Below are 26,350 nucleotides of genomic sequence, written 5' to 3' on the forward strand. Positions count from 1 at the left end.
AACTGATTCTACTGCAATATGAAAATATAAGGGACGAGAATTATCTTCACACACTGCAAAATGATATACCTTTAGCTGGAGGAATTTTCTTTACTTTAGGAACTGCAACATGTGCTTTTTCTTCTGGTACAGCTCTCTTGGGCACCTCTGGCACTTAAAAGATATTGTTTTGATAAGAATTTTTCTATTACATTTAGAACATCACAACTACTAAAAAAATACAGAACAAGGGTCACAAACAACCATAAGATGAAGAAAACTTCCTTCAAAAGAATAATGAAAGTTTACATCCAGCTTAATCACTAGAGATGAAGATCTGATGAACTGAACAGAGCTTTCAGGTAATTTTCGGGAAGGAATGTTGTACCTTTTACTGGTATTTCTGGAATAGCTTCCTCTTCTTCCTCTTCTTCAGGAACAAAAGTAGGTGCCTCTTCAGGAGCAGGTCTTGGTATTTCTGGCACTTCTGAGGTAGTATTTAATTGTAAGAAACTTAGACACAATATCAGGAGCAGAGAGAGAACTTACACTGAAGCTGAAGAGCACAAATTAACAAGTACATAGACAACATCAGAAGCAGAGAGACAACATACAGAAGCTGAAGAGTGCAAATTAGCAAGTACATTTTTAACAATCTGCTATGATACTACAGTTATATACTAATAACAAACACAGAAACAACAAGAAGCATTTTGCACAGATTCGCCGATGAGAAGAGATACCTTTGGCTGGTGAAGGCTCTGGCTTTTTATGTACAGGGACAGGTACTTTCTTTTCTGGAACTTTCTTGGGCACCTCAGGCACTTTAAAGACATTGTTGATTAAGAAAATAATTTTCAGTGTAACATAAAATAACTGTGTAGCTGACATTAAGATAACTACACAAACATGATAAATTTAACTGTGTATGATAACTGTTCTTAAAATAACAACTATGGATTCCTCCACAGATATAAATTTATAAACAACTAGTTGACTGCATTGTAAGTCAATGTAGTAAGGCTGGGGGGAAATCTAGATGTTTAGGTACATTATCTTTCAGAGCAGCTGGTTTTGAAACTGCAAGTATTTTAAAATAACTTAGAATTGTAAATAGCTATTATCTTTTGCCCCACTCAAAAAAAAAAAAAAAAAAAAAAAAAACCACAAAAAGGAGACAATACATGACACAAACATGGAAATTTAGAAAGTGTAAAGTAAATATATCACCCATGTTCAACATAAGTGTACATAACACAGTCACTATACAGTGCTCTGATAACACACAGGGCAATGAATGGTTCAGTATGAAATACACTAAGAAGAGGAGTGGGTTTGTTGCTTGCAGTCTTCTAAAACTGGAGAAACAAAACTAGGGTTACTTGTTTGAACCAGAAAATGGTGTACCTTTGGCTGATGGAGGTTCTTCCACTTTTTTAGGTACTGGGACAAGTACTTTCTCTTCTGGCACAGGTTTCTTTGGTACTTCAGGAACTTCAAAGATATAATTGCAATTAAAGAATTTCATTTTTGAACCACCACGCAAAGAATCAATAAAAATTGAATGAATCTATCTGAACGACAAAACGAACACACAAGAATAGACTCTTCAAACTACATTACATTAAAGAACACATGTGAACGAAGAACTTTGCTTTTTAAAAATATTTGGCTAAGAGCTGATATACCTTTAGCTGGTGGAAGATCCTTCTTTTTCTTTACAAGAATTGGAACCTTCTCCTCTTGCACAGGTTTCTTTGGCACTTCAGGAACTTTAAAGATATTATTGTAAAATGAGCCTGGAATAAGCAGCTGCAACACCATGACATAAAAGCCAATAACACTAAACATTTTAACACAAACGCACAGAATGACAGTTCTTAAGACCAATAATCCTTTTGCTGTCATCTTGCTTAATACAAGTGAGAAGATAAATGAAGTCTAGAAGACCTTTCTGATTACATATAATTGTAAGTTGCTATACCTTTAGGTGGGGGAGCTTCCTTCTTCTTTGGCACCTGGACTTTCTTTTCAGGTTCAGGTTTCTTTGGCACCTCAGGCACTTCAAAAGATTTATTTTGGTTAAAACATAACCCACGAGCTATTCAAAACAGAGAATAGCAGAAAACAGCAGCGCAAACACATCAAACACAGAGCCCCCTCCCAAAAGAAAAGAAAGGAAAAAATAATGCCCAAGTGAAGCATCTGCAACATGGTGTAAGTTATATATTCAGAGAATGCCTGCTAACATCAAGTGATGATATACCTTTTGCTGGAGGAACTTCCTTTTTCTTCAGAACAGGTATTTTTTCCTCTGGAACAGCCTTCTTGAGCACCTCAGGCACTTGAAAGATACCATTAATGTCTTAGATATTTACTTCTAAAACAACAGGAACAAACAAGCAAGCAAGAACTCCTAACACAAATAAATCTCAAAGTCATACCCAAAACAAACAGCTATAATTTAAAATGATTTGAGCACAAAGACAAAATAAAACAGAAAACAGATCACATTAATTGCTGCTCAGCCTATCCTCCTTGATCATCCACAGATGCCACCAAGACATTTTCTTTTTTAATTCAAGAATTTACTTGTTGATCCAAAGACTGAGAAAGGCAGAATGTGGCTTTTTAGAACCAATTAAAGATAATGGTGGGGAAACTAACTAAAATACAAATTCAACCCTTTCCTCAATTTTTTGGAACAAATGAAAATGCCAACAGTAGATGAAAACAAACTTTGTAATAAGCATTTGCTTTAAGTGCAGTATTAATATTTAGGGTTTCACTTTTCTCCTTACTTTCTTCTAGAGCTATGATCCTAACACTTCTAAGACATTCAACAGGCTATACTTGATCATGCTGACTGCATCAGTTTTGCACATATATCAAATATATATTGCTGATTACATTTTATTCTTCAAAATTTTCCAAGTGCTACCAACATGCTAAAAGCAAGTGGACACAGTTTACCAATTGATTCAAATCCAACAGAGAACTGGACAAATAACAAGCACTCAGCAGTTCATACCATAATTTGTTGGTTAATGGCATCAAATCAAATCCTGACTCAGCTGAAATAAGCACAAATTTTCCATTTAACTGCACTTTCAACTAAAATGTATACTAATAGTTATTGTACTCTACAATCCAGAAGTATTCATGTAAGTTTTATGTCGATGTGAGGAGAACGATGACTTGCTGAGCGTATTGAAGAAAGACTGCTGCACATACAGGTTAATTTTAACTGCTGAGATTAGTCAAGAGAAATTTTAACCAATCCTAATTTTCCAGCTCAGGAGAAACCTCACTTTTGCTGTGTGCAGCATGGCCTTTTCTTTAATAGGAAAAATGTACTAATCAATTTATTAAAATTATAGAGCAAACAACTTTAAATATAATTTTTACTCATTAGTTAGTTAAAAATTTTTTTTTCGACTTCCTTATGGGGAAAAAACACTATGGGTTGATTTGATTCATATCTGGAAAATATGCTTTCTGTACTCTTAGACAATTGCATCATATTGGAAAACTGGACATAGTCCATGTCTTTATATTAAGACGTAGGAAGACTTTATTACTAAGATCTTGGCATGGTCTAGTTTTCCTCTCTAAACAGTGAATAACATGTTCACTCTGTTCTAACAACGTTGAAATTTTATACTATCAACATAAACATGATTTCTGAGGAAAATATCTAAAAATTAAGGGGATTGAAATATGCCAATTTAATAGAACTTTAATAACTTTTGTTTCCATAAATAAATACACTAACAACAATTACAGAATTTTCAAATAATTTTGAGAGGAATTCACAGAGGCTTGTGCTCTTAAATGACTTATTTTCAATTACCCTGTCCATTTGCTAGATAAAAATATAGTTTTTTGTTACACTTCTCACGAGCAATTCTAAACATTTCAAGCACAGACTGACAGTGGAATTTGACAAGGACAAAATAAAGTCCAATTAAATTGTCTTGGTTATATAGACTTCATGTGAAAGAGTAAAGAACATTTATGACGTGGAACACTTAAATCTGTGGAAGTAGTGAAGTGTAAGCATATACCACACTTTCAACTCTGTATCCTAATCCTTAAAAGCCTTGGAAAAGAGCAATCTGTGAAGCACATCAGAACACACTAAGACAAAACTATTATACATTAACAGAAGATACTTGTCATTTTTGCACAGTCCTATTATTAAAGTATACCTCTAACTGGTGGTGGAGCCTCCTCTTCATATTGGGGAATTTCTGCCTCCTCCTCCTCATATTGAGGAACTTCCTCTTCATAATAAGCAGCTTCTTCTTCATAATGGGTGACTTCTTCCTCTTCATATTGAGGAACTTCTTCATACTGAGGAGCTTCTTCCTCATAGTGACTAATTTCTTCATAATGTTGGACTTCTTCCTCATAATGGATTACTTCCTTCTCATATTTGGTTACTTCTTCATATTGTGGAACCTCTTCTTCCTCCTCATCCTGAGGAACTTCAATATACACCTTTTCTTTTTGGACAACCATCTTGCGTACTTCAGGCACTTAAAAAGATATCAATTAAAAGAATTTTAAAATTTAGCACATACATCTTAATAATACAAAGGATCACAAGGCAATGGCAAGTAAGAATTAATACCAGAGGACAAACAATTCTCAGAAAACAGATCGGTACTCACTATACATGGAACATACAGGACACAGAAAACGTTTATATCATATTTCAATACTTCATTCAGTATACCTTTGGCTGGTGGTCTTGGCATTTTTTTAGGAGGAGAAATTGGTACTCTTTCTTCAATGATAGCCCTTTCTGGTACATCAGGCACTTAAAAGATACAGTATATGTATATTTAAGAATCCTTAGAAGTGGCATTTGGAAGAAAAATATTCTTGTCAAGACAAAGAAAATCATACAAATACATGGTTAATACACAAGACAATTGCACTTACTGACACTGGACATGTAATTACAGAACTAAAGTAGGCTGTAAATCAATAAAAAAACAATATATGTTTCAAGATCCCATCATAAGTGTTTGAGATGATTTCTACTTCATCCACTGCTGCCAGCAGTGAAGTTAAGTCTGCTAATGGGAAAAACTCAAAATCCATATTCGACCAACTACAAAACCACTAAATTCCATTTGCATCCTCTTTGGCTGTTCTTCTCCACAACAGTGACATCAGTAACAGAACAAAATCTCACTGTTAACAAAAGGTCTGCAAAGAAAACTCTAGATGAAGATGAGGGAGCATGTAGAAAAAAGCTGAGTGAGTGGATAAGAATGGATAAGATCCCTAGTCTAATTAAGGCCAAAAGATTTCACTGCTCAGTGAAGAAGGCATTTCTGTCATTTGTTTTACATAACGCCTGGTTTCTTCAGTCATGGCAAGCAACCACTCTATAGCAGCAAAAAAAGTTCCAAAAGATTAATATGTGAATATGCACAGATTTTAAGATTCAGAAAATTCAGGAAAGAATGCATACTGTGTTTAAAAAGCATATTCTCTTCTCTTCCAGCAACAGCATACGGGTTTTGCTTTCTGGGACTTACTAATCTATATCAGGGGAAGCTGCACAGAAAATTACCGTAGTATTGTAACATCTGGGAGGCAGCAAAGCTTGCTAAGTTTGAGAATAATTTTGACCCTTATTCTGTCAGATCTGAGATTTTTATGATCTTTAAGGATGGAATCCATTCCGTCCATGGCAAATTTGAGAATTCCCACATGCTTCCTTCATGGCAAGCTACAGTGACTGTAGATGCAGAGGGAATGGGATGATGTGAAGACTACCAAGCTTTTTAAAAGTTCTCTGGCAGAGTTCTTGATTTTTAATTGTAAGGGCCAAGTACATCTCTATTTGAAATCTTAAAACTGACTGGAACTGGTAACTTTGATTGATTTGATTACAAAAACTGCATTGTGAGTAAATACTCTTCTCAGGAAAAGCAGGTTTCTATGGATTCTTTTATCACAACAACACTTCAATTTGCTGGGAGAACAGGTGAATTTGATATCCTTTTGTTTTGACCCTTATTTTCCAAAAACAGCTGGTAAATTACAAAGACAGTCCTCTTATATTTTCCTTACAATATTCATGATCAGCCTGTCCCCAAACCATTCTCCAGTAGATTAAATAAATTATTTAAACTTCACATTGATGTGGTTATATTAGTTTTTAAATTCATACTGATATATTCAGGGTGATGATAATTTTATCAACAGCAACAGGAGCAAAAATAGTAAGTGTGAGCCAGCTTGTGAATAATTTTCCACAAATCAATAGATTACTTCCCTAAGTAATATCGCAATTAATTTTCTTTAAGAGCCATGGACTTTGATTAAAACCCTCCACCTGGCAGGTCTGACACATGAGATTATGCTAAACCACAGCTGCCTTGTTTTTCCTCAAATGTCCATGAGATGGCAGGATTTGCAAAGGAGGGTCTAGTGAAATAGTTGAGCTTTCACTGTAACAATAAGCCAGAACGAAAAATTTAAGCCTTTTTTGAGACTTAAATATTGCTCTGGGATTCCTTTGGTATTCCACAAGCTTCATCTTTTTCATCAATTCAATTTTCATCAATTATATTCACAGAAAAATAGATTATATTATGGTGTCGTCATCTTTTTCTTTTCCTTTTTTTTTTTTCTTTCTTTTTTTTTTTTTTCTGTCAAATGTAAATTTGGACAAAGTTTCTCTTTGTTCATACCTGTGTATGAAATCTCCTCCTCTGTGTGAAGAGAAACAGACACTTCCTCTGACATACCCCAGTGTTCTTCTTCTGTTGGTACTTTAAAGATAGAGTCCAGTTTAATATCTTTTCTGGCGCAATATCATGTACAAATACATATCCCATTAAGTGTTTCTTAGAAAAGTGATGATTATTTCCAGATATCTCTCACACCCGAAGTAACTGGGGAAAATATCTCTAGTGTATTACAAAGATTCTTTTAAGGGTCGCTTGGGGGATGCTGTTGGAGCACTAGAACTATAAAAAAATGTGCCAGCATGTTAGGTTTTAAGCTCTCATGGTTTTGCTTTAGGGAAGTCTGTTCATAGATTAATCCATGGGCAGGAGTACCTTCTCGTGGTGGTGACACTTTTCTTTTTGGAACAGCAACACGTACTCTTTCTTCTTGGATCATTTTCTTTGGCTCTTCTGGCACTTCAAAGACAGTAGTTGTAAGAATACTAAATTCTTAAAGAAATAATGTATTTCCATACAATGTCCACACAAAAGAATAATGGACAAATAATTACAAGGGAATAGAACAGATCTACACATCAACAATACTTACAGTAAACACAACAAAAACAACACACAAACATAAAGACATTTAAATTCACAGAGAAACTGACCAGCTGAATTTTTAATACATGGTGGCTAGGAAGGCACTGAGTATTTGGGAGAATATTCTTTTGGAGGTGTTCCAAGAATAAATTCCCTAGAGCTAGTTCCTTTGAAACACCTGACAATTTTAGTAGCAGTAGAAATATAAGCTACTAAAGTAATACAAAAAACATTAGACTCACATACAGTGTAAAATGCATCAAAAAGCAAACTGCATAAACACAGAAAATGAATATGCAAAGATAAAGATGAAAGATTTCTCTAGGTCCTTCAGAAACATAATTTAATCACAAAACACATGACACTGAACATACATGACAAAATTACATTTCAAACACAAGATCAGAGAAGCGCAACATATTTCTAAGACCGAAATCTACCACTCTGAAAATTGACTATGTTCTAAAACATTGATATTATTTTTCTAAATGTATTCACATTTATTCACTGAGTAAATTGCTTCATTTAGCTCTCCAAAGCACTTAAGCAGCCATTGTAAACAGTGAAGTTACTAGCAGCTTAGAAAATGCAAGGAATGCAGATGTGTGACTGTTCTCCATCATCTACTGCATTTTTTGCAAGAGAGAAGACCAAGTTCCTTTCTCATTTATAAAGCTCCTTCTCATTTATAATCAAGATGATAGAGAATGGAATATTAGCCAGGCAGATGATGAGTATGATACATGCACATATCTGACATTTAGAAGTCTTCTCTACTTTGAAAAGAACTTAGATACCTTTAGCTGGTGGAGCAGCCACTTTCCGTGAAACCGGAACAGGAACTTTCTCTTCTGGCACAGTCTTCTTGGGCACTGCTGGCATTTTTAAAATTTTTGTTTGTTTGAAAAGATTTTGACTTAGTTACAAACATTATCAGATGACAAAACACAAAAGCAGAGACCTGATAATTCTTTAACTCAAATGCGCAAATGACAACAAACAACAACAAAACAATTTGTGCTATACACTTATATGCAAAAAAATATAAATCACCAGATAAAAATGCTTTCTTATGTAGCTCTGAAAAATTATATACCTCTTTTGGGTGGAGCCTCATCTTTTTTAGCAACCGCAACTTTTTCTTCTGTGATAATTTTTCTGTGCACTTGAGTCACTTTGAAAGAATAAGAATACTTAATTGTAACATTTGATGTGAAGACGCATTGAGTTTTTTGTACTTCATCTGATTTTGCATAAAAGAAAATGCTTAGGAAATTTCAACAACAAAAGCGAGACATCACAGAAGAGTGTACTTCAAACCACAGAACAAACAAAGCAAACAGTTGGAAGAAAGGAGAGATGTAAAGAAATCACAGATATGAGCAAGTAAGAACTTTTATGTAAAACACCTGAACACAAATACTGCAAGACAAACAAGAAAACGTTTCATGACATTATTCTGTTTACCTTTGGTTGATGGTGGTTCTTCAACAGCTATCTCAAAAGTGGGCACTTCTTCTGGACGTTCTTAAAAAAGATTGTGCAACTTTAGAAAATGGGATTGACCTCACCAACAGGCATAACAAAAACATATAAATGCCTCCAGCAAGACACAATCCATAGTCCATATTGTAGACAAACAGACATAAGTACATGCTTAACGCTTAAGAATTTTGGTTTGTGGGTTTTATTTATCAGCATGCATGCATGTCAAAGAAGGATGTAGGAACAAATTTATTTATTTGTTTATGCAAGTGGACCAAACAACAGATATACCTCTTGATGGTGGAGCCTCCACTTTCTTAGGAACAGGGACAGGTACTTTCTCTTTCGGAGCTACTTTTTTATGAACTTCAGGCACTTTAAAAATATGAGTAAGATGGGAAGATGAGAAAGAATAAGTTGTAACGTTTGTAATTATCTACTACATTACTTTTTGTCATTTTTTTTATAGTAGCAATTTACTGAGTTATTTTTCATAGTAGAAGATGGAATTTCAGACAATAACTCATCATTGAAAGCAGACAATATCCATGGCAGCATAAAAAGACAGTATGATAAACATTATCCCCTTTAAGAGGCGCATATAACATCATCCAAATGAGGAACTGTTTTATACCTTTAGCTGCTGGAGCTTCCTTCAGAGCAGCTGGAATTTCTGGTTCAGGGGCAACTCTCCTAGGCTTCTCAGGCACTTTAAGAGATTACAACACATAGTTTTACAAAGAAGAATAGTATCACTTTAGCATACAGACATTTCCTTAATGTAAAAACCCACAAATGTACAGAAACACATAGTGGCAACATATACTCAGAATAATGACACAAAGAACACTGAAACAGTAACAACCACTGTTTTTAAATGAAAAGAATGTATACCTTTAGCAGGTGGGGCTTCCTTTCTTTTAGGCACAGTTACCTTCTCTTCTATGTAATAAGACTCTTCTTCAGTCACTTAAAAATAGTAAAATAAAAATACTTGAATTTCAGTACTAGACATCTATTACTGTCTTTACAACACTGGCATGAAACAAAATATTTGTAAGACAAGAGTAAGAAGTGAGAATTACTAAAAGACATCTCTGGTGTCTTTTAAAATCTAGATTTTTACCCTCCTGCTCCTTCTGAAGCCAGTGGAACAAGTCCAAGCAACTTAAGACTTATCTTGTATTTCTGTGAATTTGAAAATCCAACACATCAAGTGCCAGATCAGAACTTTCCATTCCTGTGTTTGTTAGTACACTATCAGAACTTGTCCACTTCAAGAAAGCTTCCCAGATACTTCTAAAACTCATTAATTCATTGGATGAAGTTATCCCTTGTAAATACTTTCCATGGTGTTGCTTTTGAAGAAAATTGAGACAATCGGTATAATGTTACTGTTCTTCACAGAATTATTTTAACACGGATAAACTCAAATTGGGAATAATTTTAATAGTTTACTGTGAAATGGTATAAGAAACTGGAATACATCATGAGATTCTGAAGGGTCTTCACTTCATCCAGGAAACAAAGTGAAAGAGTAATTTCCAACAGAGAGTAAGTGTAAAAAAAAAAAAAAAAAAAAAAAAAAAAAAAAGCAAAAAAACAAAGAGACACCTTATTTTCACTGTATCAAAGCAAGAGTAATTACACTTCTCAAAAGCAAGACAAATTGAAGACAGTATTACAGTTTCTGAAATATGAAACTTAAGGCATATTTGTGCAGCAGTAAAATTTCCTTTTAAATAGAGTAGATCTTTATGCTATTTTTGATACAAAACAAAACTTTATTTTTGTTGTTGTCTAGTATTCTTGAATTGTGATCATACCTTCAGAAACCTCCTCTCTGTGAATGGAAACAGATACTTCCTCTGCTTCTTCTTCAGACCACTCTTCAACTATTGGTTCTTTAAAGAAAATATTTAGTTTTATTATTTCTGGTGGATGAGTAGATGGTTCAATGGATGGACAAGGTGAAGATCACCTCTTAAACGTTCTGTATAACAACATACATATTGTATAGAAAGTGCTGTGCAGACATTCTTGATCTGCACTAAGTGACCCATGTACCATATTGTGTACTGCTGTCTCTCTCAAATATTTTTCACAGGTCAAATGTCAGCCCATCAGAATGCCTCAACTCCCCAGACCTCCCCCTCACAACAGCTGATGTGGGGAAAGAATTAGATGTTGTTACTTGATCTAGCTACATGAAAGTAAGAAGGATACAAGATAAGGGCAGGTCATGAATTGAAAGGAAAGCTTGTCATATATGTCTACAAATATGACTGAATCAGGGAAAACATCAGAGACTGATTAGCAGGAGAGAAAAATTAACAGTATATCAGTATATGTGAGCATACATTAGTATGTTCACATTGCAAATAGATACCTTCCATATCTTCCTGTAAAGCCCATTTGTATTTTTAATAGAACATAAAAATAATGTTGACAAGCAAATCGCTAATGGCATATGGAATGTCAAAATGTTGATTTCATCTGTTTTGAAACAGACCAACTTTAAAACAACCGATCCCAGCCTTTTTTGAGTATGAGAATCTGAACTAAAAGAGTTCTTGTGGAGAACATAATCCTGCTACTTGCAAGACTGCAGAGAGCAAGTAGGGAGTACAAGAAATGGATAGCTGTGGTCCTAAGTGCTGGTATCTAACCGCAACACTATACATCTATGCATCTCATGAAAGTTTGCTGGTAAGATTAGTAGTAGTATTCCCATACATTTCATTGGGATGTTAAGCGGCATTCAGAGGGTATTAACTAACTAGAAGTCTATAAAATATTCCTACAGAAAACTCACTCAAAATAACTAACACAAAATTCTTGCATATTTTGATCTTGTTCTTAGAGCAAGAGACTTCTAAAAGAAGCATAGGTTTCTCATTGGCAGTTGCTAACAATCTACCTTCAGGTGATGGGATTTCTTCTGGAACAGCAATAGATATTCTTTCTTCTGTAATAAGCATTCTTTCTTCAAAAGTTGCTCTCTTCTGCACTTCTGGTACTTTGAAAGATAATAGCATTAAATGGATGATTTTCTAATGCCAGTATGAAAGCCACCTTCCAAAATGCAAGTAACTAAGTTTCCAAAGAATTGCTTAAGGGTCTTGAACAAATAACACAACAGAGATTCAACACTTAACATTCGTATTTTTGTACGTACAGCACACAAAAAAAAAAATCATTTTTTTACTGTCACTAAATCAGTACTGCAGAATTCATAAAGGCAGCACAAATGAATGACAAGACAGAACATACACACAGAAGCTAAGAAACAGCATTTTATTTATTCTACTGGAAAGCATACCTTTAGCTGGAGGAGCCTCAACTTTTTTAGGAACAGCAGGAGGTACCTTTTCTTTAGGGACAGGTTTCTTAGGAACTGCAGGCACTTTTAAAAAAAACATTTAATTTTAGGATCTAGAAAGTGAAAAACTTTCAAAAGCAACACGAAACAGAAAGGTATTGTTCAAACAGAAGATTACACAGACATTTTGTTTACAAAGCACAACTGACTAAACTGAGGGAAATGTTTATGTTCTGAAGACTAGGAGACAATACCTTTTGCAGGTGGAGCCTCTTCTAGTTTAGGAATCTGAGGCAATTTTTCTTCTGGTACTGGTTTCTTAGGTACTTCTGGTGCTTCAGAGATATTAATTAAACAATATTAAATAAAATTACAAGTGTCTCAAGACTACATCTAAAGCACAATTACCAACAAAACTGACACACAAAAAAACACGTAACTAGTATTACTGAAGCACAACTGAACCCAGATTCACCTAACGATAAAGAACAAAATTAGACAAACAAAATGCTTAAGATATTTGATTTAAGTATACCTTTAGGGGGTGGAGCTGCTTCTCTTTTTGGAACAGCAACTTTTTTCTCAGGGGGAGCTCTTTTGGGCTCCTCTGGCACTTAAAAAACATGAAACAAAACAATTGAATTCCATGTTTCAAAGATCTGTTTGAGTATTTTACAAATGCATCCATTCATAAGAATATCAGGACACGTCAATATCACATAAATATTACATCTAACACAGAAAAATATAAGACTAACATACAGTTGAAAAAAACATTTATCTATTCAGTCACAGGAAGCCTCTAAAGTGCTTTGAGACTAATTCCTTAACTTGAGAGAGCTACTTGAGTATATTACCTGACCTTAAAAAGTGTTACATGCGTACAAACAATTGTACATTAAAAAAAAAAAAAAAAAGCACCTGACAAATATAATTACATAGAAACTAAAACCAACAAAAAAACAGTTAAAAAAAAAAGATATTTGAGAGGTACACTCCATCACTAAATATACCTTTGAGAGGTGGAGGTTCTACTTTGGGAACTGGAATGTGTACCTTTTCTTCAGGTGGAGGTTTTTTAGGCACTTCAGGCACTTTAAAGACATTAAAAAGTATTTAAAGAATCTTGTCAAAGCTTTTGAATTGTCTTAGATGAGAAGAGACATACAACACACATATATTACATATGCTTACATTTAAAATTGAGTAGTAGCTTGAACAAAACAGTACAGGACAGGTTAAAGTTCACTTTCAAAAGATTCTGTACCTTTTACTGGGGGAGACACCTCCTTCTTAGCAACAGCAACTCTCTTTTCTGGAACAGGTTTCTTAGGGACCTCAGGCACTTGGAAAGCATTTCCAAAGAGAGAGAACTTTAGTTTTCACAACACTTGTTCAGATTTCAAGACTGCTCTATAGCACACAACGTCTAGGCAAATAGTTAAACACTGCAGCACAATACATTGTACAACCCTTTGGACATAATGCAGACTATTTAGGAAAGACACAAAAATGCAACATAAAATTCCAATATCAACATTTATGTGCTATTGTTTTTCATGGCACTCTAGAAGAAAAAATACCCAACTCTTATCTGCAAAAAACACACAGTCAAAGCAAACACAAGAAACAAACACAAGATTGTTAGGAAAGAGAAGAGCCAACACTGAGACACATTCAAGCACTGTAAACTAAGATACAGCACAAAGCAAAAAAGGAGATCAGGCAAAATGAAAGGCACATAGACAGCAGATTCATGAAAACATTCAAGACAGCTTACAAAAATATACTGAAAGATAGTAAGATTTTTTTTTTTTTTTTTTTAACTTGGGTAGAAGAAGTACCTTTAGCAGGTGGAGCTTCTTTTGGGACAGGAACAGGCTTTCTTTCTTCTGGGACATGCCTCTTTGTTATCTCAGGCACTTTAAAGAGATATGTGGTGAACGTTTAGAAGATGGAAAGAGAGTACATTGCTGTAGGCTGTTTTCAACATGCTGTGTAAGCAAACGTCAAAAAAATATGCTATTTTTCAAACAGGGAAATATTCTCAAATTTTCCCCAAAAATCAAAGATTTAATTAAAGTAGTGATTAAGAAGTAGACTTGGAAACGTGGTAGGAGATGATGTTTGAGGGTAGAATGATAAGAACTGAGCCTTGATATGCTGTTCTTTGATACAGAGTGGTAAGACAAATAAATTAAAAAAAAAAAATTAGGCAGATGATGCAAAGATTTAATTCACCTTCAACGTGATGAGTCTCCAGTTCTTCAGAAATGACCTCTCGTTCTTCCTCCTCTTCAACTTCCTTATGTGCTGCAACAGGAATTTGAAAGATATTAAATACAGAGATGTGAAATCCTAATGTCTGTAGTAAACTGAAATACTTTTAAGATATTATGTGTCCAGTACACAAAGGTTCACTGACAACATTTGCTAATGTTGTCCAGAAAATCAATTGAATGTGCAGATCTCACAGTGAGTTTTGATTAAGATTCAAATTTTTTTAAAAAATCTTAAATATTGATTAGTATCTCATTCTTAAGCAATCTACCTTCAATTGGGTAAACAGCTTCAAAGAATCTTTCTTCAACTGTTTTCTCATGCTCTGTAGGCTCTTCAAAGAGAAGCATTTAAATAATGTTTAGAAAAAATAGCTTAGATGTTAACATCTGTTAATCTAAAGAAAACTGAGGATAAATAGCACAATGAACAAAAAGAAGCAAGGCATGTCGAAACATAAATGTCTAAATATGTAATTTGAAACAGAAAAATTGGCTTAAAGAAAAAATGGCAATACAGAAAGTACTGGGTGTTTTTGGGTGTGTGTGATTTTTTTTAACATTACTTTTTTTTAAATTTGTTTTTAAAACTTTTTTTTTTTTTTTTTTTTTTTTTAACATACCTGTGATATATGAATACTCTTCTTCTCTGCGGACAGAAACTGACATCTTTTCTTCTGAAACAGTCCATCTTTCTACTGTCGGTACTTTAAAGATAGGATTTTGTTTTAGTATTTTATATTGTAGATCCACAGCAGTGGTAGAGAGCATGTGAATTTTATGAAATCTGTATCTGTACTGTATGCTAAAGTCTTAGAACATATTTAGACAGTCAGTAATGACATTCTGAAACACTGAATACACAACAACAACAGATGTAAAATTTACTTGGTTAGAAACTAAGGATACAGATATTCCTAACAAGAGAATATAAAATAAATTCATGCTCAGACTTCTGCAATTAGTGTATCACAATGATTTCAAAGGCACTTCTTCAAGGAAGTGTTAGGGCACTGAGATGTTATATAAGCATGTGCCAACAGGCAGAACATTTAAAGAGAAAACCAAATCAAAGTACAATATCCGACAGACTATTTGAATACAAATCACAAAGACAGCCACAAACATGAGAAGAACACACTTTATGACACGCAGAATCATGGTAGACATACATTTTGCACAATGAAAGTAGTCACAGTATGATCAGTACAACAGATCCAAGTACATGCACAGTTCTATATGTTCACAAGAGACACAAGAATTCACAGGGTACTGGAAATATTGTAAAGTACAATTGAAAGCTGCAGATCTTTACCTTCCTTTTTCATAACCTTTTCCTCGACGATCATTGGTGTAGGTTTTGCTGATGGGATTTTCTTGGTAACTGTTAGCATTAAATTTGGTTAATCAGACATATATTCAGAAAAGAGATTAAAACAAATCTATGGCTTTTTAGGAATAATGTTGGAAACACAACAAACAAACTAGCCCAGAACCATACAAAGCAAGAAAAAAGAAGTGCTTGCTTTTTTCAATTTGCTGCCTCCTAAAGGGGCTGGTAACTTCTGTAGTGCAGAGAAGGTCATTATCCTAACATATTTTGAATTCTAGCCTGATTTCCTGCTGCAGAATGGTAAATGCTATATGAGAAGAACTGGTTACCAAGTGAATGAAGATGCATCTTGTAACTAAGATATCCTGATAGACAAGTCAAGGTGGAAATCTGAGGAAGATGGAGATTTCACATCTTGAGCTTAAAGTGAAACACTTTTTGTCACTTGATCCAATTATACACTTTCTGTTTTAAAGCATCCATTGTCAACAACTAAATTTCCTATTTTCACCTAAAAAACTTTTTGTCTTCCTTTTACAAAATGCTGCAGAAGCCGTTATTACAGCTGTTTTAAAGACTGACAAATTGGTCAGATCCATGTGAAATGAATCATAGAATTGCTCAGGTTGAAAAAGATCTTAAAGATCATCAAGCCCAATCACAGCCTAACCATACTATCATAACTCTAACAACCCTCTGCTAAATCACGTGCCTGAACACCACATCCAAACCATTTTTTAACACATCCAGGGATGGTGACTCAACCATCTCCCTGGGTAGTCTACTCCAGTGCTTAACAACCCTTTCTGTAAAGAAGTTTTTCCTGATATACAACCTAAATCTCCCCTGGCACAACTTGAGGCCATTTCCCCTTGTCCTGTCACCTATCACCAGCGAGAAGAGACTAACCCCACTCTCACCGCAATCACCTATCACGTTCTTGAAGAGAGCAACAACGTCTCCCCTCAGCCTCCTCTTCCCCAGACTAAACAACCCCTATTCTTCAGTTGCTCCTTGTAGGGCATATTCTCCAAGCCTTTCACAAGCCTTCTTGCCCTTCATGGGACACAGTCCAGCACCTCCATGTCCTTTCTATACTGAGGTGCCCAAAACTGAACACTGTACTCGAAATGAGGCCTCACCAATGCTGAGTACAGGGGCAGGATTACTTCTCTAATCCTTCTCACCACACTATTCCTGATAAGAGCCATGGTGCCATTGGCCTTCTTGGCCACCTGGGCACACTGCTGGCTCATATTCAGCCAACTGTCCATCAGTACACCAAGGTCCCTTTCCATCAGGCAGCTTTCCAGCCACTCCTCTCCAAGCCTGTACTGTTGCCTGGGGTTGTTGTGACTAAAGAAGCACATGCGTATTAGCTAAGTAACTTTCACATAAAGGCAACATTAAGGTAATTAAGCAGTAGTTACCCTCAGCCCGTTTGAGTTTTTCCTCTGCAACCCTCTGAGTGGTAATCTCAACTTTTTCATCAACAGGTTTCTTGACAACTGTAAGCAATACAAATATACTCATCATTTGTGTCATCTTGCAAATTATTTTTCAGACATAAAACAGGTAGAACTGACTTTTTCCTGTTTAAGATATGAGCATCCAATGCATTATTCAGCACACTGTTCACTGCCACTGAACAATAGTGGTAAAGGTATTCATGAAATAGGCAATACAGCCCACCTTCCCCTGAGAGATATGCATTGATCTATACGAACAGTTCTTAGAAACTCCAGCTTCCACTGGCTTAAAAACATCACTTAGGTCCAAAGCTAATATATTTTAAGAGGGAAAGATTATTGAAGCACAGATTAATTTTACTAACAGTTCTGATTTTGCTTCAATCATTTTGTCATATTCTCTCTCTGCAGGAAAATCTGAGGTGAGAGAACAGAAGGGTTGCCATGCCATGGCCCATGGTCAGGGCACTGTTCAACATGAAGATCATTCTCTCCTCTTCAAAGAAATGAAGCCATTGCAGTACAGCTTGAGGGAGTAGCATGAGAGAGGTCAAAACGAGCACTGCTGTTAATTTTGCAAGAATGACATACCTTTATGAACTGTAATTTCTTTCTTTTCCTTCTTTTCAGCTGTAATTGCTGCAGGCTTTCGCTCAGGCACAGGCTTCTTAGGAACTTCCACCACTTTAAAAATAAAAACATTTCCTAATGATTCCTAATGATTTGTCATTATAAGATTATGAGTTGAAACAAACACACAGTTTTGAAGATTGAACTACTGCTGTACATTTTTTTTGCTTATTTCCATGTTTTTCCATTAAAATCACATTCTTATCATAGAGGCATACTATAGCTGAAGCACACAAGGAATTGCAAAATTATCCCACCATTAGCATAAAAAAATTGATATTAGAAAAATTTATCTAAATCAAGTCTATCTAGAATGTGTGGATGTGTGAAAATGATAGCAGAAATATCCTGAACAACTGAAAATAAAACAAATTACAAACTCTTAATTCATATTAGATTTTAAAGATGGCCCAATCTGCAAAGTTTGCTGGTAATCCTATAATAGTGTATCGTTTTCCATTTGCATTTACATTTTGCCATACCAGGGTCCTTATATTGTCAAGTCCTAGTTACAATTTGGCAGCATGTTTGGATTCAATTGGTAAAACAATTGTAAATCTTTTATACCTTCTTCATGAATGATTTGTTTTTCTTCATAAGCCACCTCCCTTCTCTCGTAAGTTTCTTCCCATTCCTCTTCTCCTTCATCATAACCTTCTTCCTTGAAATAATAATCATGATCTTCTCCATAATCTTCTTCCCATTCTTCATAAACTTCTTTGGGTTTTTCATATACTTCCATTTTTTCTTCATGAATCTCTTCTCTCCTTGCCATAGATGTTATTTTGACCTCTTTGGGCTTCTCTGGCAGTATCTCAGGAACTTAAAAACAAAGCAAAACAAAACAACCATGTTATCATCATAGCCTGGAATCTGCAAAGTGTATTGGATGTTCACAGTTAGTGAAATTAGTTCTTCCTTGCAGACAGTGCTATGTGAATTTTTTTTATAAGATCTTACAGATCTTATAAAAGATCATAAGCACAGACATCCAAGAGATGTCTTTTCCCGAAATAATGTTACTATTTTTAAGAGAGTATTTGTTGTGTTTTTTTTTTTTCTTTTCTTTTTTTTTTTTTTTCAAGTTACCTTCAGGTGGTGGGATTTCCTTGGGACCCTTTTTAACCACCTTTTTCGAGACTTTCTTTACTGGAACTTTCTTTTCTGCTTAAAATATATATATATGGAAATTTAAGTTAAAACAAAAGAACAAAACATAACTAAACATATGTACACTATCTAGTTACTTTAAGTACTCTTACCTGGCTTTTTCTCCTCTGGTGGTGTAATGAGGGGCAGAAGAATAGGAATGGGGGCAGCTTCTGAAAAAAACATATATATATGCATTTAGAACGAGTATGGTATTGAATTCTAATTGAAGAAAAATCATATTGCATTTGAAAAATGAGATTTTTTTTTTTTACTGTACTTGCAGAATAGGAGCAAAATTGGTGCTTACTCTGATAGTTCACTGTAGCTGGAACAATGTGTTTTGAATGGAAATCTGTAGTCAGCCTTTATTTGCATACTGATACTTGGAAGCTTTTTTTCCTAGCACCATTCTCCTTTTCTTGCTGATAGTAACTCATCCAGATATAAAATCTTTTCCCTCCTGCTGTATCTCAAAGCATTTACCAAATTATCATGGAAATGAAACAAAGAATGAATTTCTAGGTCCATACTGAACTGCTGAATCTAGCAGAAACATATGTAATGCTTGTCTGTAGTCCACTCACAGAGTCTGGGAAGCTAAGGGAGCTCCAACCTGTTCCAATCTGTTTATACAGCTTCAAAATAATATTCGTCTTTCATTTTCTTTTATTTTTTTTTATTTCTTTTAAAGAGCACTCCTATTTTATGGTTTTCACCTTCCACAATGCAAAATGAGTCCAACCAAGCAAAGGCTTACTCTTACATATTTCTAAAGAGTGGACTAACCAGATTCTATCAAAACCTTATCTGTGATCTTTCTTTGAGGCTCCTACTGCCTTGCTGTTTTAATACTGACATAAAAGAAAGTCTAGTTTGTTATTTTACCTTCAGCTGGTTTTGGAGGTGGAACTGCTACCTTGGCATCAGGAACATCTAGAAAATAAAAACATTTAACTATGTAAAAGAAATAGATATATGAATTTGCTGCTCCAAGGACTAGCTCATGGTGTTTCATTTTTTCTTGTTCTAGCACACAGTTATCTTGGCCCTTAAGCATAAGCAACCCAATGTATAGAAAACTATTTGAATTAATCTTTCTTATATGGCCAGACTTTACTGGGTTTTTTTGGGGTTTTTTTTTTTTTTATTATTTCTATATACTGCTCACCTCATTCTGGAGTAGACTCTTCCTTAAGAACATTCAGAAAGGAAGATACATCATAAGGAGATTATTGCTATCTATTTTGCTTCCTTGGTTAATTATTTTTCAGCTGTGATGAGGACATTGATTATATTCATTGGTATCTCTTCATTGCTGTATTCCTCAGTCATTTAAATAAACTCATTTGTTCTAGAGAATATAGTTTCCCATACCTACCATACAAAATAATGTATGACATTGATGATATCAGTGACATGATGATAATCAGTGATTTTAAAGTTACCACAGTGGTAATCACCATAGTGTATAAGAATAAATAATTCCTCATGTATACAGGTAAGGTGTATTATTTCAGAGTGTAGGTTTGACTTACTACAACCATGAAAAAAGGATAAAGCAGAGCAATGCATTCTATGACAGATAACAGACACACTAATCTTGTGCATGATCTTTACCTGGAGGCTTCAACTCCAGTTTGATTTCTGCAAAAGAAAAATAAATTTCTTTCAGAATTATGTGTTCCAGAATCATGCTTTAAACTCACAGATTTGCAGACGCTATGATCACAAAATTGTTTTAAAAATCGGCTAACCTTTGGTTACCAGATAGAGCTCTGCAGTGCTTCTTGCTTCTCCCCTTGGTTCGAGACGAGCAATTACAGAATATACACCTGCAACAGCCACGAATTTTGTATTAATATGACTTTATAATTAAAAGAACACACAACAAAATCTGATAAAGTAGCATCATTCCAAACATTCTAGGAATTTTTACCTTCATCATCTGCAGTAACATTGTGAATAGTCATATAATGACAACGACCTTCACTTCTGAAGCTGTACTTCGGGCTTTCTCTCAGTTCAGTGGGGCCTTTATACCATGTCACAACTGCATCATCAAAGGACACTTCACACTCAAAGGTAGCAGATTGGTGTTCGCTTACTACAATGTTCTGTATGCTCTTTGTGAACTGAATTGGTTCAGCTGTTTTAGAAACAAAAAATAAGTAAGTTATTGTCTACCATTCAGGCTATTTAGCTTTCATGACAATAACACATTATAGTAAGGTATAATAACAAATAAGAAACAAGAGTTTCCATCTACTGTGAAGTTTTCTACATAAGAATGAAGATTAGAAGATGTAAGTATATAAATATAATAAGATTGCTGTAGATAAATTATACAAGAGAAGTCATAAGGGAAATAAAGAGAAGGTAAAGAATAATTAAAGAAAAAGAAGTAATCCAAGGAAAAAGAGGAAAATATGAGAGCATCAGGAGAAAAGAAAATACAAGAAAATAGGACTGATGATTTCAGATCAAGAGGTCATTACTAATGATGACTTAGTTAAAAATATTAAATTACACAAATACTATCACATATGGTTCAAAGAGAAAGAAAAGCAAAACTTCTTGTATGATCAATTTTCAAGTTTGAGGATATTTCTTTAAGAAATCCCTTTTATTTTCATCTTTTCTGTTAATGGGATATCCAGCAACTGTTTATCACTACTGTAATAAAGATATTCTATATCTGTTTACAAACCTTCAATGGCCAGATCAGCAGTTGTTTCTAGATTGTCAAGCTTGCAGGTATACTGTCCCTGGTCTTCTGTTCTAACATCCTTGATGATGAGTTTGTGCACTTTGTCGGAGACTTGTGTTGAATATCTCCCTCCTATCTTAATTGGCCTCCCATTTCTATACCACTGAGACTTGGCATTTGGGATAGAAAACTGACAAGACAGCGTGCATGTGTTTCCTTCCTTGAAAGTAGTGTCATGAAGATGCCGTTCAACTGCAGGCTCTATTAGCATGTTAAAACATACATTTTAGAAGACATCACACAACATAATAAATAAAGTAAAAAATACTTCAAATACACACTTCAAAATATACTTACCAATCACAGTTAGTCTAGCACTGGCAATGTGTGGTCCACACACTATTCTGTAATTCCCTTGATCTTCAAGTTGGCAGTTTCTGATTTTCAGTATGTGGCGATCACCTTCAATTTTAATTTCATATTTGTCGCTGGAGTCCAGTTTCTGAGTTCCCTTGTACCATGAAAGCTTAATTTCTGGATAGTTAATTTTAATCTCACATTCAAAGATAGCATCTTCATCTGTTAAAACTGTTTGATTTTCGATGTCTCTGATTAGAGTAACAGGCTGAAAAAAATATTAGTTTGAATTAGTTTCATCTTTCTTGTTATGGGTTTGAATATTTCATGAATCAGGACAAAAATATGTCACCTCTGTTTGTGTGAGCCGTTGCTGAATAAATGCTACAAGTTCTTCAAACTCCTGGTCCTCTTTTTGAGCCTTTTCTGTGAGCTCAATTTCCTGTAATAAGACAAAATGTACATAATGATTAGATACTAAATGCCAAGTTGGCATGTTTATCCAACACAGAATTAGTTCTTACATCAAATTTGATGTAACCATACTATAACTAGTCTATCTTCCCATCTTAAAAATAGTAGCCACATAGTCAAGGCAGAACGCAGTTGGCCAGAAGGGCCATCCCTTCTTCTTTGGTTTGAGCATGCAGGAAATTGAGAACGATCAGTAAAACATCTGAACAGATTCCAGAAAAGCCTGTATAGAAAGTACAGGTCACCAGGTCTGTTTACAAGAACTTTGTTACTTCTAACAAAAACAATGCCATAGTGGCAATATATCTTACCAATCTATGGCTTTCTTCTTCTCTGGTCTGCTTTAGTAACTCAAAAGCTTGCAGGAGGCCACGGAAATCTGTAATTCCATACATGCGAGCATATTTCTCGTATTCTTTGGGATCAACATTTTTGAGAAGTTCCAAGATATCGATAGTCTGCTCTTCATCTTCCTTCTTTTTTGTTGGAATTCTATTCAAACCAATAACAAACATTAAATTTATTGTTTCCTAGAAAGACGTCCACTGAAAAAAAATCCATCAACTTAGAACTGCTAAATACAGCACAATCCTTTAGTGTAACCTAGTCAGGTGCTTCTATTTTCAGTACACAATTAAACACGTATAATAAACCTTAAACATTGTATCTTGATCTGAGTCTTATAATCAAAAAGTTCTGTGTTGATGGGAAGGTAGTTTATACAAATTCTGTGTATACCTTTTCAGTTTTCCCCTGACATCCTCTTCAACAACTTCTTGCTTCCTTTCTTCAACTTGCAGGTTGACACTCCTCTCAATTTCACCATGTTGGTTAAAAGCTACACATCTGTACGTGCCAGAATCTGTTTTTGTTGTGTCCTTTATTTCCAGTTTGGCTTCATCTCCTCTCTGCTGGATTATAATGCGGCCACCGTGGTTGAGTTGCCTCCATTTCCCCTTCATCCACTTAACATTTGGAATTGGGTCTCCTCCAACTTTTGCAATAAATGTTGCAACAGTCTCTGCAGAAAGATGCAAATAAGAAGGCTAAGTATTTTCTTGGTGTTTCTATGACAGCAGGACATGATCTCAAGCATCAGGCATACACAAATAGAAAACAGGGTAATTTTAGAAAGAATTCTTACTTTCCATGACTTTGATACTCTGAGGCTCTGATACAAAATAAAGTTTTCCTTCCATGTCTGCTTTCTTAGCTGCTGGTGCAGCTGCTGCTTTTTCTGGGGAAAAACAAACAAACAAACAAGATTTACAGTACCGCAGAATAGGTAAGGTTGAAAGGAGCCTGCAGAGGACTCAAGCTGATTGCCCAGAGCTTTCTAGATGAAACTGAATATTATGGGCCACTTTGTGGTCTTCAATAACATTAGTTGTGTCGTTTATATTTTCACAGATGCAAATTCATAGATGGATATGCAAATAAGAAGCTTCACTTTCTAAAATGAGTCAGTTTTTAATGAAGTATTTTCTGTCTATTTCTGGAAATTTTATTCCAAGTTATTTGCATTTTTTAAACAGTGATCTGTTGGTTGTTTTTTTTTTTCTTTTGTGTAGTACTTATCTTTCCTGCTACCCACATAGTGAGAAAAACTGTTTCTACATGTTACTGGATCTTCATGACTTGAATGCATTTGTAAGACAGGACACTACATGGAAGGTCTCGTGTTAGGCAATATTTACTTCTAGTTATAATTTCAAAATGCACTGGAGCTTTAACAGCTTTGAAGCAACTAACCTCTAAGGCGACATTATGAATCAAATTCCTTTTCTAATTTCTTTTAATAAACACTGCTACTACAAAAAACATGCACAGATGAATGTAATTTTAACTAACTTAGCTTTCCTTTTTGTTAAATTCTGTGCTTTGTTTTAGGAACTAAATTCTTAATCTTTTCAGTGAGGATATATTACTGGTTTGACACTGAACTCACAGTTTATGTTGATATTTATATGTAAATTATTTTTCAATATACCGTCTCCCCACATTGCATAGTTTTGCAAAGAACTAAAAGATACTGTTTCCTGTTAGAATATTAGTATCTTTGTTCCACACAAAACAAAGCAGGATGAAGTTTTATTTTAGATTTCCATTGCATGTTTTGATTTTGCCTTGAACTGTACCTTTAACTGTCACTTTAGATCTGCAAGTGTCAGTGCCAGCCACATTTGAAGCTTTGCACACGTATTCTCCTGAATCAGATTTGGTAACTGCAGCAAGTTCCAGAAGAGCTACTCCATTAGCAAAGCTGAAGCTGCATCTTTCTGAAGCTCTTATTTCTCTTCCTGCCTTCAGCCACTGAATCCGGATTGGCTCTGATCCTCTGACATGGCAGCTGAGCTGCAAGGTATCACCTTCTTCTGTTGCTGCTGGCTGAAGAGGCTGGTCAAAAACTGGAGGCTTTTTTGGTTCTGAAAGGTGAAAATGCTTCAGTGAATTCTCCAAGAAGGAAAGTATGATTAAGAGTGTAGGAGAAAGAGATACATGTGATTCTTAAGAAAGAAAATGACAAGGAATGAGCAAGAATAAGAAGTCTGAGAATCCCAATCATAGTTTTAGGAAATATAATTACTATCTAGACACTATGCTTTGAATGCAAACATGCAATGAGTGCTTTACATAACACATTCTCTGCACACAGTAAGGACATTCACATGCAAAAAACAGTAGAACTAATGTACTGCTGTTAGTCTGTAAACTACATAAGCACTGGTAGAGAAACAAACATAGAATCTCCTGCAGAAGCATTAGGACAATGTGCCATGCTGCTCCAGCTTAGTTGTAAGTGCATAGAAAAATTGTTATTCTTAAAAAGAAAAAAAAGAGGAAAAAAAAAAAAAAAAAAAAGAGAGAATGATTAAAGATTCAACCAAAATATCATGTTAAAGATTTCAATGTTTACTTTAGGTAAGTCATAGTAAGTAGTGAATAAATAAAGAAGCCACTCCCTGAAGAAATGGTTTGATTTCCCCCAAATTGAAAGATTCCTTGATATTGTGGTTCAAATCAGCTTTATCTTGTCCATCTCAGTACAAACTATTGATGTTAAGGTAAGCAAACACATATAATCACATGCAATTAATTTATTAACTGTACAAGTTTATAAGATAGAAGCTGTATATTTGCAGCTAACATACCGAGAAAAAGTAAGAAGTAAAGAAAAACATGGCTTCAACTAACCTCTGATAACAACAGAGGATGTACACAACACACTTCCTGCTTCATTGGATACCTTGCAGGTATATAAACCAGCATCTGATTGCCCTACGCTCTTGATATGCAAAAGCAAGGTATTGTTTTTGAATGATATTTCACAGTGAGGACTTGAATGAACTTCCTGATTGTTTTTATACCAAGAAACAGTGAGAGGTTGAGAACCAGCAACACGGCCCTCAAGTTTAAGTTCATTCCCTTCTGTTTCTTCTACTGCTTCAGACAGTTTCCGAGTAAAAGTAGGTGGAGTTTTTCGTTCTGTAAAGAAAGAACATATGCATCAAACTTGAAATGAATAAATCTAAATAAATTATTTCAAGAAAAAAAAATAACATTGGGGAATCAGTATTTGCTGTCATTTAAACAGGACTGTTTTTCCATTTTTAAGTGAGAGTAAGCCAAGATCAATAGCAAGTGTCTTAATCATACATTCGCTGTTGATTTTCCTACGTGCATAAAAGCAGCTACAAAAAAAACCCACATCTTTTACATTGATCTAAGGCAACTGACCTTAAAAACACAAGATTTTCGTTGAGTTATCAAGAAAGAAATAATCCAAAGACAATAAAGAAATTAGTTTGAAGACAGTATTATTTCTTTCCTTCTCCCATTGTTGTTAATGACCCTTCCAAATTCC

General features: G+C 34.8%; 2 protein-coding genes across 12 annotated transcripts in view; both read right to left on the reverse strand.

Annotated features, from left to right (window-relative positions):
* Positions 1 to 26,350, reverse strand: part of TTN (titin) — a 240,223-nt gene that overhangs the window by 131,932 nt on the left and 81,941 nt on the right. For 5 of the 11 annotated variants that reach the window (XM_048953111.1, XM_048953110.1, XM_048953109.1 and 2 more), the window contains 26 exons: positions 25,681 to 25,971; positions 24,624 to 24,911; positions 23,630 to 23,722; positions 23,224 to 23,506; positions 22,797 to 22,977; positions 22,364 to 22,453; positions 22,012 to 22,279; positions 21,655 to 21,915; positions 20,884 to 21,093; positions 20,702 to 20,779; positions 20,565 to 20,591; positions 19,833 to 19,880; positions 19,058 to 19,117; positions 18,885 to 18,959; positions 18,363 to 18,617; positions 17,757 to 17,849; positions 17,127 to 17,204; positions 15,679 to 15,747; positions 14,987 to 15,070; positions 14,636 to 14,698; positions 14,326 to 14,397; positions 13,929 to 14,006; positions 13,352 to 13,429; positions 12,620 to 12,697; positions 12,339 to 12,419; positions 12,085 to 12,168 (listed from right to left, as the gene is read on the reverse strand). In XM_048953111.1, coding sequence (XP_048809068.1) covers positions 12,085 to 12,168; positions 12,339 to 12,419; positions 12,620 to 12,697; positions 13,352 to 13,429; positions 13,929 to 14,006; positions 14,326 to 14,397; positions 14,636 to 14,698; positions 14,987 to 15,070; positions 15,679 to 15,747; positions 17,127 to 17,204; positions 17,757 to 17,849; positions 18,363 to 18,617; positions 18,885 to 18,959; positions 19,058 to 19,117; positions 19,833 to 19,880; positions 20,565 to 20,591; positions 20,702 to 20,779; positions 20,884 to 21,093; positions 21,655 to 21,915; positions 22,012 to 22,279; positions 22,364 to 22,453; positions 22,797 to 22,977; positions 23,224 to 23,506; positions 23,630 to 23,722; positions 24,624 to 24,911; positions 25,681 to 25,971 — 3,366 coding nt within the window. The remainder of the gene's footprint in view (positions 1 to 12,084; positions 12,169 to 12,338; positions 12,420 to 12,619; positions 12,698 to 13,351; positions 13,430 to 13,928; positions 14,007 to 14,325; positions 14,398 to 14,635; positions 14,699 to 14,986; positions 15,071 to 15,678; positions 15,748 to 17,126; positions 17,205 to 17,756; positions 17,850 to 18,362; positions 18,618 to 18,884; positions 18,960 to 19,057; positions 19,118 to 19,832; positions 19,881 to 20,564; positions 20,592 to 20,701; positions 20,780 to 20,883; positions 21,094 to 21,654; positions 21,916 to 22,011; positions 22,280 to 22,363; positions 22,454 to 22,796; positions 22,978 to 23,223; positions 23,507 to 23,629; positions 23,723 to 24,623; positions 24,912 to 25,680; positions 25,972 to 26,350) is intronic. The other 6 variants (XM_048953107.1, XM_048953106.1, XM_048953103.1 and 3 more) reach the window with 5 other exon arrangements.
* Positions 33 to 8,678, reverse strand: LOC125696882 (titin-like). Its single transcript, XM_048953160.1, has 5 exons — positions 6,696 to 8,678; positions 1,668 to 4,804; positions 1,387 to 1,473; positions 723 to 803; positions 33 to 466 (listed from the first exon to the last, which is right to left on the reverse strand). Exons 2-5 carry the CDS (start codon positions 1,885 to 1,887, stop codon positions 303 to 305), a joined length of 552 nt encoding a protein of 183 aa, XP_048809117.1. The 5' UTR covers positions 1,888 to 4,804; positions 6,696 to 8,678; the 3' UTR covers positions 33 to 302.

Source organism: Lagopus muta, chromosome 8 (assembly GCF_023343835.1).
Source record: "Lagopus muta isolate bLagMut1 chromosome 8, bLagMut1 primary, whole genome shotgun sequence".
Taxonomy (NCBI): Eukaryota; Metazoa; Chordata; class Aves; order Galliformes; family Phasianidae; genus Lagopus; species Lagopus muta.

What these genes read in the sequence shown, in the direction of transcription:
- LOC125696882 (XM_048953160.1), bottom strand. Translation starts at nt 1,887, where the DNA reads ATGACAGCAAAAGGATTATTGGTCTTAAGAACTGTCATTCTGTGCGTT. An exon ending in GGATCTTCCACCAGCTAAAG is followed by an intron (nt 1,474 to 1,667) that starts GTATATCAGCTC and finishes ATATCTTTGAAG; the next exon opens with TTCCTGAAGTACCAAAGAAA. An exon ending in AGAGCCTTCACCAGCCAAAG is followed by an intron (nt 467 to 722) that starts GTATCTCTTCTC and finishes ATACTACCTCAG; the next exon opens with AAGTGCCAGAAATACCAAGA.